At 38.8% G+C, this 14,864-nt stretch overlaps 1 protein-coding gene across 2 annotated transcripts in view; it reads left to right on the top strand.

Moving 5' to 3' along the window:
* Positions 1 to 14,864, top strand: part of tmem132e (transmembrane protein 132E) — a 394,285-nt gene that overhangs the window by 352,484 nt on the left and 26,937 nt on the right. For both annotated transcript variants that reach the window (XM_072374892.1, XM_072374891.1), the window contains exon 7: positions 12,864 to 13,143. In XM_072374892.1, the coding sequence (XP_072230993.1) occupies positions 12,864 to 13,143 (280 nt within the window). The remainder of the gene's footprint in view (positions 1 to 12,863; positions 13,144 to 14,864) is intronic.

The raw sequence follows: 14,864 nt of genomic DNA, 5'->3' as shown, positions 1-14,864 counted from the left end.
ATTAAGCACTTTATATGTGAGGAGTAGAATCTTTAGTTATTTTCTGAATTTAACAGGGAGCAAATGATGAGAAGCTAAAACTGGAGGAATATGATCTCTCCTGTTAGATTTCCTCAGAACTCTGGCTGCAGCATTTTAGATCAGCCGGAGGCTTTTCAGAGAATTTGATAATAAAATAAAATAAAAGAAATAAAAGAATAATAAAGAATTACAGTAGTCTAATCTTGAAGTAACAAATGCATGGACTAGTTTTTCTGCATCACTCTGAGACAGGATGTTCCTGATTTTGACAATATTATGAAGGTGAAAGAAAGCAGTCCTAGAAACCTGTTTAATATTTGCACCAAATGATAAATTCTGGTAAAAAAAAAAAAAAAAACTCCAAGGTTCCTCACAGTAGTACCAGAAGCAAAGGAAATACAAATCCAATATGGAAGTGTCGATTAAGGGGTAAACCTCCTTGAACAGTCTGGTTGGGGTTGGGTCTAAAATACAAGTTAATGGTTTAGGAGAGACTATTGCTGTTTTAGCTCAGAGAGATCGACTGAACAGAAACAGTCTAGATACAAATCAGGTTCTAAAGACACTTCTAAAGCTGCTGTACTTGATGATATATCAGTGATAACAGTAGGAATCTTCTCTCTGATAGAATTTTACTGGTAAAGAAGCTCAAGAAATCATTACTACTGAGAGTTAAAGGAATACATGTCTCAACAGAACTAATACTCTTTGTCAGCCTGGCTACAGTGCTGAAAAGAAACCTGGGATTGTTCTTATTCTCTTCAATTAATGATGAATAATAAGCACTTCTTGCTTCATAAAGGGCTTTCTTATATGTTATTGAACTATCTTTCCAGACTAATTGAGACTCTTCTAAACAAGAGGAACGCCACTGTCTCTCCAGCTTTCTTGCAGTCTGTTTTAAAGCACACAGCTGTGTATTATACTGAGGAGCCAACCTCTTCTGACTGATTACCTCCCTTTTGAGAGGGGCAACATTGTCCAGTGTTGTTCACATTGAAATTGTAGTGCTGTTAACAAGAGAGTCAAGTTTTACTAGAGTAAAATTTAAGCAGCTGTCTTCTATAATATTTGCACATGGCAGTTAGGAAATGAGGGTGGAATTAACTCTTTATATCTGGTCACAGCATTCTCTGATAGACACCTTCTATATGTAAATTTCTTCTCAGAAGCCGTATAGTCAAGTAATGTAAATTTGAAAGTTATCAAAAAATGGTCAGATAAGACAGGATTATGAGGGAATACTGTTAAATGTTTAGTTTCAATGCCATAAGTCAGCACAAGGTCAAGGGTATGATTAAGACAGTGAGTAGGTCTGTGAACACTTTGAGAAAATCCAATGGAGTCTAATATAGAATTAAAGTTAATATTTAGGCTGTCATTTTCAACATCTACATAAATATTAAAGTCACCCACTACAATGGCTGTATCTGTACTCAGCACTAACTGGGATAAAAACTCTTTCATACAGCAACTCAGAATAAGGGCCAGGTGGACGATACACAACATCAAGTAGAAGAGGTTTTGTGATTTCCAATTTGGGTGGCAAAAACTGAGAATCAGAGATTCAAAAGAGCTAAAACTAATATTGGGTCTAGGACTGATTAGTAACCCTGATCTGAACATAGCTGCCACTCCTCCTCTGCCTGTGGTTCGAGGAATGTGAACATTTAAATAGTCAGAGAGAGTTGATATATTCATGCTAACATGATCCTCCTGCTGCAGCCAGGTTTCTTGGGGGGGTAGCAGCAGGTGGAAAGCTGCAGAGAAGTATGTAAGACTACCGCTCTGCATCCTGCAGACTAATCAATTCATCAATATTTCTAGAAATGAGAGCAGCTCCTTCCAAAGTGGGATGGATGCCATCTCTCCTAATCAGGCTAGGTTTTCTCCAGAAAGATTGACAATCATCTATGTAGCCTACGTTGTTTGCTGGACACCATCTAGACAACCAGCGGTTGAAGGAGGACATGCTGCTAAACATGTCATCACTGGTCAGATTTGGCAGGGGTCCAAAGAAAACTATGGAATCCGACATTGTTTTGGCAAAAATTACACACCGATGCAAGATTAATTTTAGTGTCCTCCAATTGGTGTAACCAGGTGTCATTACCGCTGACGTGAATAACTATTTTATTGTATTTACGCTTATCCTTAGCCAGCAGTTTCAAATAGGATTCTACGTTGCCCGCTCTGGCCCCAGGAATACTTTTGACTGTGGTCGCTGGTGTCTCTAATGCCACTTTCCTGACTATAGAGCTGCCAATTACCAGGGTTTTGTCCTCAGATGTGTCACTGAGTGGAGAAAATCTATTTGAAACGTGGACGAGGTTGATGGTTAACCACAGGCTGCTCGGGTTCTGCTAAGGGGCGGCTGATGGGCAACTAATGGGGTTAGCTACGCTAAATGGCTCCACACTGACTAAAGGGACCTGTCTAGCTATCGGGTGGTTTTCAACAGTGCAAAGCTGAGCTTCTAATTCAGATAATCTCGCCTCAACACTACAAAAAGGCTACATTTGTAACATGTACCATTATTAAAGGAAGCTGAGGAGTAACTAAACATCTGACACATCTGACAACTGTTGCACACTCACAGTTTTGACATAACATAATCTGGCTAATCTGTGCGGGTTCCAGTCTTTCTGACTGGGTAATTTCTAATCTCTTTTGCAATGTCAGAGTTGCTGTATTAATAATCATTTATAATCTACTATAATAATAGAAAGAGCTGTAATCGTGGTTGCAGTAGTTAAATACCACCAGCAACTGGACAAGCAACAGGAAGTAGTAGTAGTTGTAATAGTGTCAGCAGTACCAGAACAGGAAGTAAAGTTTGTGATATTTCATGATTATGTTAATGATGCTGAGAATGAATTTAGTGAATAATAATCAATCTGAGAAGAGGACACATCAGTGAGTGTTATATGTGCATGCACACAATGATTCGACCCAAAGTATAGACAACCAAAGCTTTTCCTGAATTTGAAATTTGAAATACCATGTAACAGTTTGTTTCACAAGAGGAATCTGAAACCTCTTCTCCTTTTCCTTTCTGATCTAAAGCCTCTAGTATAAGGAGCAAAGCCAGAATGCATTCAGTACAGAACAGAATGCATTTTGGATATCTTATTTTTGTACATGATTACCACAGGACTCATTATCTAAAGTGCATAGAGCTCGGCAGTCTTCCAAATTAGTCTTCCAGCCTCCTCTCTGTTATCCAGGATTTTACGGGTAGCTGCTTGTTTTGGTCCAATTAGATGTTCTGCCTCAGGTACAAAGCATAAATGTACCGTGCAGAACAAACCTCTCAAGTGCATTTGAAGCTACAAGATTGTCATGTATGTGTCCCATCTGAACCTATTTCATACAACAAGGCAAAGATACAGACTTAATTTGACTGTGACTTAAGAGGATGCAAAGGTTTTCAGGATACATTTTCGTTGACCTTCCAGGGAGATAATAAGGTTCTTAAACAACTGTAAGAAGGAAGTTACATACCTTGTTATTTGACAGCCAGAATGAAGATTAAACCGAAGCATTTGTCACAGTTTACCCTCCAAGAAGCTCCAATACTGCTGAAGCAGTTGTTTTTGACTGTGAATATTATGCTGCAATATCGTTGCCTCCGCTTATTCTCCTATTATGTCTATATTCCTGACACTATATGCAATTAAGGCCAATGTTGTGTCCATTTTGTCAATATTATAGAATCTTTTTAAATTCATCTATCCTTTAAAACACCAAAAGATGTGGTGGAATTGCACCAGTGGGAGATTATGGTTATTGGAGGCAGTACTCCAGTAAATAATATGGTCTGAGGTTAAGGGAGCTAGACTCATTAGAATATTCCAGCATTCTTGTCGTGTGTGGGGCAGTCACAAACAATCCCAAAACCCCACAACAAATGTTTAATAGGGGCATTAACACTCACATGGCTGGCTGCTATTGCCAGAGTACATCACCACAGACCTATTCTACTTCTATCCAACCTGAATACAAATTGCATGTTTACAGAGTAGTTGAGGAATGAAGGAATTCCAAATAAGCCTTGTGCTTGGAAAAAAATCTTGCATATGCTCATTTTTTAAAGATCCCCAATGGGTTATGATAGGCTACAGACAGTATTTTACTTTGCCATTCAAAATTTGTCTTAAATGCCCACTTTAGCACATCATTCATCTATTTTTGTAAAGGTCCCAGCCTAATAAAGTGACATGTGAGCAGATGAAGAATCATTCTGTATGTACTTTTATCAGATTTGTGACATGTTATACCTCATTATTTTCGATATTGTTTGAGGTTTGGTCACACTTCACGTGATTTCATCACACAGTAGAACATGGAAAGCATATCAAATCAAATCAAACCAAACTTTGGATGGGGGCTAGAAAAGGCTGTAAGTGGAACTGAAAAGAACCAGATGGAGAAACATGTTGCACCTAATTAGGATAATAGGCACCTGGTCAATATCATGATCGGGTAATGAAAGAGCACCTTAGAGGGGCAGAGCCTTTCAGACTTAAAGATGGCTGCAAATCTACAAAAATCATGTCTTCAAATTGTGGAGAAATTTCAGAAAAATGTTCTTCAATGTGAATTGCAAAGACTTTGAATATTCAATCATCTACAGTACATAATATGAAAAAATCAGAGATTCTGAAGACATTTCTGTGTTCAAGGAACACAGCTGAAAATTAATATTGGAGGCTCATGATCTTTGGGCCCCCAAGCAGCACTACATTAAAAACCATACATGATTCTGTCATGGAAACAACTGCAAGGACTCAGAAATCATTGACTGTTAACACAGTTTACTGTGCCATCTACAAATGCAGGTTAAAGCTCTATCTATGCAAGTATGTGAATATGATCCAGAAGTGTCACTGTCATCCCTGGGCCAAAGCACATTTGAAATTGACTGAAGCAAAGTGGAAAACGGTTGTGTGGTCAGCCGAGTTTAAATTACACATTTTATTTGGAAATCATCAATTTTACATCCTCAGGACTGAGAAGGAGAGGGACCATCCAGCTTGTTATCAGCTCTCAAAACCTTGCATCTCTGATGGAAATGGGGATGCATTTGCGCCTGTGGAAATGGCAACTTGTAGTTCTGGAAATGTTGTGCTGAGACTTACATACAAGTTTTAGAGCAATATTTTAGGTTGAGGTTGTTGACACTGACGAGAAACGCCTTCCCACGAGAGTCTTATGAGTTTTCAGTGATATCCTGCTGGTGATGTTAGACACATCTTTTTATGTAACCTTGCATGTTTTATTTTTCACTTGGCTGATGCAGCAGGCAGGCTCCAAATTGTTACTATGTTTAGATATGCACTATGCAATGTTTTTACATTGAAACATAATCATCAGTTTAATTTGAGTTGTTACCAAATAACCCAGAGGTATAGACTAAACCCACGTAGCTTGTACAACAGCTTACATTGATGACTTTAGCTTGTAAAGACATGTTATTTCACGGAAAGAAAATTAATTCCTGCTTATGTTTGCATTCCTTGAATGATTGATTGAGTTGCATGTTTTGTTTTAAAAACAGCCCACATCTCATTTCATGGTAATGTACTTGTGCATAAATCACTATGGATTAAGCCTGGAAAAATAAAGAAAAAAAACCTTTGTTTAGAACATTTAACATATATACACAAGTTTTCACATGGGCTGGACCTTGGGCTAGAGAAAATAATGGAAACACTATGACATATATTTTTTCTTAGTATTGATATGGATTTCTTAAATGATTTCTTAAATGTGTTGAGGAATAGTGTTTTACAATTTTTTGACAGTTGCTGTGAGAATTCTAATGCATTCATAAAGCAGATCCTGTTCAAGCTTTTTCAGAAATACTGTGAAAGGAAAATTGTCCCTTATTTGCTGCACCAAAACACACCAGAGATGTTTGATTATGTTAAGACCTGGTGAAAATGTTGACTTATCAAAGTGTTCCACATCTCCGCTGAGCTAACTAAGACAATTATGAACTATTTTCGCTGTGTGATTTTGCATATCATCACCCTGCAAAATGCCACCACCATTGTGAAACATCTGATCACCGAAGATTGACAAAAACCAGTAACCTTGATCCTTGAACCATGATGTGCTATTACAAGACAAAAATAACTTAATGATGTATCCAACCAGTCCATCATCGAACCACTATCAGTAGTTCAACCTATCAGTAAGAAAGGCTTCTTTGGTCCTCCATGAATAAGTTCACCCTAAACAAGAAGAAAAACTTGAGTCTACTTCTTGTGGTCTTTGCACAATTTTATGTTTTGATACTGATTTGGGAAAGAATAGTTGTATGTAGCTCGAGATGTAGTGTTTTGGTTAATAATGTACATACAAGTGTTTATGTTGCTCTGCAGTAATTTTACCAGCTGTAGTTCTGTGATTTCTAAACGAAATATGTTTTAATGTCCCGCAGTCACTCAGTGCGGTTACATGCGTGCCATCGGATCAGATTAATGGCTAAATTACAATAAGATTGAGTTATTCAGTTCATGTAGACACCTTAATCTGACAAGAAATCGAATTGGATCGGGTTACTTGCGATCGAATTAAGACCCCAGGATAACTCGATCCAACGTGCATGTAGACGACAGTGGATCGGATTGAGCGTTCTGCGCAAGCCCAAGATTTTTTCCCGCGATCGTCACCCAGATGTCGAAGGAGACGATATTACTGTTGTTGCCACCATTGGAAAAAAACAAACAATGCGATGGAGAATGCGCCGTTGTGCATCGCATTTGTGCCATAACCACGCTCATCATAGATGTAGAGGGATGTAGCTTCATCTTGCTCTTCGTTCGCCATCTTTCTCAAATGCCTTAGTTTTGTTGTTGGTGGTGGTGAAGACGTCAACCTGAAGTGGCTCTATTAGCGATAGTTGAAATGGGTACAGCGCTACCTATCGTACTGGGGTATTGCATGCTTTGTGCCAGTGATTCGATTCATTAACCGCCATATATCCAAGGATAATTACCCTTGCTCAGATAAGAAGCATTGCCCATCTATAGCTATAATCGAGTTAATCTCATCGGCAAACATCATGTCACTGAGTTTGTTTTTCCACCCAGAGTAATGCTTCCCAGAGCTTGTTTTTCCTTGGTTTTGATGGCTTTTATGAATTTAGAGATACAGCACAGCTACATGCACAGTTGAGTAGGGCTACATCTGTAATTTAACTCTGCCATTTCATTGTATCACTCTCCATGTCCCAGTATACATGCACTGGAGGGAAATAGAGTTTGACAAACCCTGTGACACTGTTGACTGTGTAAGTAAATATTCAAAACATTCTGCCACCTCTAACTTTCTCTGTGTGAGATCATTGTACATATAATTACAGCTGAATTCACTGTGCCAACGCCTTTCAAAGCTATTCATTTTTGGTCTTCATACTGCATTAAACCCGATGAGCAGATTTTGACTTAATCCCAAAGTTTATCACTTTGAATTGACTTTGACTTAAGTGTGAAGACTTTGAAACATCTTTTGACTTGCAAAACAGCAATCTGGACACATGCCATAAACACAACAAGAGAAGTGCCAATAGCTGTCTACAACACTGGCAACTTAATTGTCAATGCCAGAGAGGCTGAGCCAAAAGAGAGATTTTCAAGAAATCATTCTTGAGTAACGCCAGCACAGACAATACCTCTGGCACAAGCAAGCAGGCTGTGTTTGTCTTGACCTTGGCCTTGTTTATTTACATTGGTTATTATGTGCCGTGATAATGAACTAGTTGATTTTTTACAAAGGCTTAACAAAGCACTGTAAATAACCCCTGGACATAAGATGGAAAGCAAGATCTCTCATACAATCTAATATCTCATTAGTCAACCCAAACACACTCCAGTAACACCTAATCATGATGATTATCTTATTTGACTGAATTATTGTCTTCTCTTTAACTCCTCTCAGGCCTCCCATCGCTCACTATTATAACATGTTTGCTTCCATGTCTCACCAAAACTTTGGCTCCCCTTTACACACCCTCTAACTCCCTACACTCCTGTCATCTTCTTTACTCTCCTATGCCTTTATGTTGTTTTCTTGTAATCCTACATCCCCTCACTCCTGCAAAGTGACACACTCTAAACCTTTGAATACAGCAGGGTCTCTTGGCCCTGCTATAGTGCAGCAGAATTGCTTACTGGCCGCGTTATCCAGCAACGTGTTCTAAAAAAGGAAAGTGTAATCAAGCAAGCAGTCCATGTGCACTGGAGCTTCAGCATCTATGCTTGTATCAGAGACTTTAATAAGAGTGGACAATGTTCTCCTGGGGAAGAAAAAATATCAACCTTATTTTCAAATACAGACTCTTGAAGGTAAACTCGCACTGACCTGAAGTTGAGAAACTATTTGACAGAGACAGAGTGAGTCGGATTGTCTCATTGGGTTTTTGTTTACCTTTAAATGAATGAGTAACTGAGTGTGAGTTAGAATCCCACATCCTGCACTCTCCAGCACACAGAGGTCTACAGCATGATCATTCGGAACAGGGAGATTAGGTTTTTCTCGTGCATCAGTTTTCTGTTTTTGAGTAGGTTCACTGTTGTAATGCAGGGTTTTATAAGAATAAACTCAAAATATTTCACCTTATTTAACCTTCCTCTCTCTCTGTGCTTTGCAATGCAGAGGCTCTGTTATAGTAGTCTCATTAGTGGTCTCAAAGCCCAACATCAGGTAAGGTGAATACATCTTCAGAGTTTATTCTCGTAACAAAGCTCCTCTAGTGCCACAGATGATATGTAACTCACAGTTACAACAGTGCTCCTCATGGTGAGCAAATGTTAATCGAATAATCCTCAAATTTACCTGCAAATAAGGTACCTACATAGCACACTTTTTTTTTTTTTAAACACATAGGGATTTGGGCATGCTTCTGCTCCATATATGTTTTAGCTTCCTTTGAATCAAAATGCATTGCAAGGGTATAATCCTAATCAATTTCTCTCAACCTCAAAATAAGTAGAAAATACCCATAAGTATCCCAAAATAAATTAAATAAATTTTTAAAGCATTATTTAATGATGATTTTAACCTTAAACTTTAGCAGCTTTTAACTCCTGTGAATACACACAAGTAATTTTTATCCAATTACTTTTAGCTTGAATATTTTTTAAAGCACACCACATTTTAACTGTACTTTCGCCCATAGTTATCCTGCATTCCAATCACATGATTTTAACTACAGCACATTTCCACCCACATTTGACTACATAACCAGTCCACCACTCAACCCCAATGTGAGCTACAAAGTCACATAACCACCCAAAAGCTCACCGGCTCCTTCTTCTGTCCTTGCAAGTTTTAGTACTGCAGTCTCCTTTTCTCAAACTCAGACTCTCCAACCATTTCTTTAAAACACTGCTCGCTCTCCACGGCCATGTGAGTGAGTGCCTCCAAACCCTGATCACCAGATCATCTCCACCTGGTGCATTCAATCTTCTGCCTCAAGCCTGGGAGACACACCCAAACCTGCCTCTCAGCCAGAGAGGGGCTCGGCCTGCAGCTCAACTCAACAGTATCATCATGAAAACAACCAGTTCTGTCTGAGATCTAAAAGCATTTGTCCCGCTAGAGTTAGCAGAACCCCTTACCAATTGGTAACCTAAAAAACTAAGCCATTATTGTTGCAGATCGAAGAAGTTTGCTTTCTAACATGTGGATAAAATTTTATATTTTAACACAAAGCTACACTCTTTTCCTGACCAAAACTAGCGCGTGAAAATGAAGACAATAACACAGTAACAGCTCCATTGGTGAGGTTGAAGCAGTATCATTTTATCACATTTTTACAACATTGTTTTTTGGTTTTACTAATGATTTATTACAGAAACTTTAAGCTTTAAGTGCAGGTATGTCTGATCCAAGTTTATAAGGGGCGGCTGTAGCACAGATGGGAGCGCGGTCGGCAGCTAATCCGAAGGTCGGTGGTCAGATTCTGGTTTCCCTGGACCGCATGTCGCAGTGTCCTTGGGCGAGACACTGAACCTTACATTGCCTACTGATACATCCATGGCTGTGTGACTGTGTGTGAGACTGAAAAAAAAACTGTGTAGCCAGTAAAACTGTGTAGACTAAGATGTGCTGTATGAGTGTGTGTGTGTGTGTGTGTGTGTGAATCTGACTTGAAGTGTAAAAGTGCTTTAAGTGGTCAAATAGACTATAAAAGTGCTATATAAGAGTCCACAGTCCATTTACCATATTTACCATGCATCCATCCATCAGGAAATAGATAAACCGGGAGATGCACAAGTGATTTTTTTTCCCCCTGTGTTGTAGATAAGCAATTCTACACTGGATAACAATCGTCAAATTTCATCTCATGACATGTTAAGAAAGCAGCACATCGTTGCTTTCCAAACTCTGAATTTTGTCGCAAAAGTCTGGTATTTAATTAATTTAGACAGTTTTCTGAAAGCTAGTCTATCTTATTTCTTTTCGTGCTCTCCTCAACCAGCAAGGTGATAATGTGGATTGCTACCTGCCTGTCGAAGAATTAAACCAAGGGAGTAAAAAGAAAAAAAAGCTTCATAATTTACTATAAAACAGAAGAATTTCACAGAGATTGATAGGGAGTTTTCTTTGTTTTTTTTGTCTATTTCTCATGGTCGATTTCTGTAATATACTTATTTACGGTGATTGTGGGTGCTATAAACAACAAACATCATGAATAAGACCTCTCTAATGAGACTGAAGCAACAATGAAATGTGATTTTCCTGGCACAATATTGTCTCAAAGACTTTTACAGAGCTGTGTAGAAAAACGGCAAACATATTATGATCCATGTGTACATCTGTGGCTCCCCCTGATCATCTCCACACAGATTGTACACTTTACAGGTGATGTATCATCTGTTGCAGGTGAAACAGGTATTGTTGGTCCTCCATTGTAGCCCTGATGTGATGTTGAGCTAATCTGTGTTCAGGCTGCTGGGTTTTCTTTTCTTTTTTTTTTTACCTCTGGAGGGGGTTTTTTTGCTCTAAACTTACAAAGAGGATTGCTTTTTTTCTTGTTTAATTTATTCATATTTAGAGAGCACTCTTGTTCTGTTCTTGCTTATAGAACTGAGATTATCAAAGAAAACTCTGTTTTATGTTCAGTAAATATGTGCTTCTTCTTTCATGTTGCTTTCAATATCATGTCTATTTGGTTTTGGTGCAAATGATGTTATGATATGTAGATGACAAATTAGTGGAGAGTCTGCTTTCCTTAAAGGCTGAAAATGGAAGCGGAAATCGGGTTTTTGTGTGTGTGTATAGTTTTCACAGTAAATGAGATTTATTTATAAATAAATATATATATATACTCTTGTCTTTATAAGTCTGGAGAAAATAATGTTTATGTAGATTTCTACCTTTGTGTATACCATACATGCAATTTTAGTCATGACTATACATACAGTTCTTTGCATCTGTCCCCAAGAGTTCCTAAGAAAATGTCACTACATGATGGGATTGGAGGGACAATGAATTCACCCACCCACAGCAGTTGTTTGAGTGGGTTCAACTTACAGATGTTTTTGTATTTTTTCCATAGACGCAGTAGTCTAATCATTGCAATCCCAAATTTAGTAAATAGTTGTTACAGATTGGAGATGTTTCCAATAGGTGTTTTATCTAACCAAATTGATTTTATGTCTAAACATAACCCAGCAGACACAGAATCAAAACAGATTAAGCTGAACCCTGATTCAGTAATGGTGCCGCGTGGCAGGCATCCCCAAGTGCCCTGATGCAATGACATGTGTTTGAGTAATGACTCCTTCACCTCTGCCACATCCAAATGCAGACATGACTACCTACAACCTCATTTCTGCAAATATTCAGAAGTTGTTTTGGGATTCACAGGCAGTCCACCTTTTCTGATTTACTTATAAGCACATACTTGCAAAAGACTTTTGAAAGCTCGATGGGAGGCTATTTTGTGTTTCAGCGTCATATAACCTGGCAGTGGTAAGTTACAGGCAGAGTGCTATGGTACTGAGGGGACTGATGACGTGTGGAGAAGCAGATGACTTAGTAATCAAACCCAATAAGTGGAACGTGTGTGGAAGTCTACAGAGCAATGCATCTTGTTGTTGAAGAAAAGCATTTATGAGACACTGGCTTATAATTATTCCTTGAATTAAGGGTGGGAAATCCTTTACTCAGTTGTTGGCTGATAGCCCACCCTGTTCCCAAATCTCAATTCATTTAAAGCAAAGTGTTTATTAAGGAGGAACTGGCAGATTGTCAAGCCTGCTGAGGGAAGTTGGGTCACTCATACATCTTGCTGTTGAGCAGATTGAGTTTGGTAGGAGATGTATGTGGCAAGTTTAACCTTAATGCCTAGGGCTCCTCTGAAATAACAAGGGAATCCATCCAATAACTGCTTTGCAGTCATTATCATTCCTTCTTTGCTGGATTGGAGGACTTTTTTCCTCATCACCACTGCATCAGAACAATCTAATGGATTTGTTTGGTGTGCTGCCGAGTTTCTCCTCAGTATTTTGATGTCAAATTATAATATGAGTGGAGACCCTTAAGAACAGACGGCACAAATTGAGATAAAGTATCCTGACACAGTGCTGAGTATGTAGCAGCAGTTGCTTGGTTTAAAGAAGTTATGATTGAGGGTGTTTTTTATTTAAAGTTCTTATCAGCTGCTCACATTTCATAATGATGGCAACTTGTGGATAAATTTAGACAAATTAGGATTATTACGCTTAGGCTCTCAGATTCTCCCATCTTAATTTTGCAGATAAAGGAATGTTTAACAGATTTCATTTTTCATTTGAATTTCATGCATCTGTTTTTGTCTGCCAAAGGAGCACCAGAGACAGTGACGCAGACGATGAGGACGACGAGCGCCGCATGAGCCGAGGCTGCACCCTTCAGTACCAGCGGGCCCTGGTCAAGGTGCTGACCCAGTTCCACACCACATCAACAGAGGGCACTGACCAGGTTATCACCATGCTGGGGCCAGACTGGCAGGTGGATGTCACAGACCTGGTACAGGACTCCCTGAAGGTGGCCGACCCCAGGATTGCAGAGTTGGTGGACAGGACGATCCTGGTGGGACTGGAACTGGGATCAACTGTACTCAAGGTAAAACCCTTTGCACGTTGTGAATAGAGTTTGCATAAATCGGCATAGAAACATGGAGAACCTTGTGGATGACAAATGATGCGTTTCATTAAGAAGCATGAGCACATGCAGAGTGCTCCTTGAAAATGTATTTCAAGTGAGCCCACACAAAAATGAAGGTTGATGAAGGAAAAGAGGATAGAATATTTCAAACTTAAAGATGTAAAAGCGTAAAGACATCCTGCTATGAAAATCATGCATTTTGCTTTTTGGCATTGTTATTGTGACCTTGTGATGTAGTTCATATGCAAGGTTATAAGTGAAATAAAAAATCAGTGTCGCATCGTGGCTGAGCACTTTCATCTTGAAACTACAGTCTTCCAACAGCAGTTGCCAGGATGTGATATGTAACAAGTTTAAGGAAGCAGTCCTATCAACTTGCAGGATGAGACTTGTTGATCAGAAACATTAGCATCGTATTATTAGCTGTTTGTTAACATTGCCATGCCTAAGGGTCGAGTGTTGAGCAGAGTTTCAGGTGAGCAGCTGCAGCAGTGGAGATGGAGACGGGGTTGATTAGCATGTAAACAAATGTGTGCATATCAAATAAGGGAACGATGTAGGACTGCATCTAAGCTATCGTAAGCCATTAAGGGGAACTAAAAGCATTCTCCTAAAAAAAAATCCTCTCAATGCATAATTCTGCTGAACAGAATTTACTTTTAGGGGTTTAGAAAGATTAATCCTTTTGAAGGCTGTTGAAGCCATGATTAATGGAAAATGCGGGTTTGTTTTGTAGTTTTGACCATTATCTCAATTGGTTAAGTTAACATAACCACTTGATATTTTTGAACAAAGTGATTTTGCAACAGGTTAGACAGGGCGACACAAGTAAGCAGTTAAAGTGGTTGAAAAAAAAAGGCAACAGTTTGTTGAAATTACCTGGGTGAAAGCACCTGAAATGTCTGTGTTATTCCCTCATTACTGAGGAAGACTCATGCACAAACATCATCTGCTACGAGAGATTAAAGTTGAACTCGGAACACGGTCGAAAAGCTGTGAAGAATGGTTGCAACACACATTTTGGGAGATAATTATAGTTTTCACCCTTGTTTTTGTTTCTTTACTTAGAATAATGTTTGATTGGCTTTTTTCTTTTGTCTCTTTTGTTCTAATCTCAGTAGCTAACTTGGTGACTTAAGTGTTCCAACTAAAATTGAGAGGGATCGCATGAAAGACAGTTGGAAACTGACTTGTAAAAAAGCAAAATCTACTCATTAAGTTTATTCAGTCTTTTCACAGCCATACCACTTTTTTTATACTATTGTCTCCCTTTTTTAACATCTTGTCCATGTATATTATGAAACAAAAACCTATTTTCTGTAAGAGTTGCTGCTGTTGATGTTTTCTCCTCTCAAGTGAAGGAGCTACCCGATATAAAGTGCATGTAAATGCATCAACCAAGACAGGTTCAGAGGTCCTTATGAAGGAAGTGGTACAAGTTATCGCGCTTGGGCTGTGATTTACTGATGCTTCACAGCTCATTTATGGGGACAGAGAGATGGAATGGTTGGTGAGAGTTTTGATCACCGTGAAGGATCACACTTTTAGCCTGTCAGAAAAAATAATTGTTGCCTGATAGATGCATCTGATGATGGCAAAATAGAGGGGAGACTTATAAGTCACCAATAAATCATTTTAAATGAGCAATGGAATCGTTTATACTGTGACAAAGAATATGA

The sequence above is a fragment of the Leuresthes tenuis genome, unplaced genomic scaffold (genome assembly GCF_036924035.1).
Source record: "Leuresthes tenuis unplaced genomic scaffold, fLeuTen1.0.hap1 SCAF_21, whole genome shotgun sequence".
In the NCBI taxonomy this organism is placed as follows: Eukaryota; Metazoa; Chordata; class Actinopteri; order Atheriniformes; family Atherinopsidae; genus Leuresthes; species Leuresthes tenuis.
This window is presented reverse-complemented; position numbering and strand designations above follow the sequence as displayed.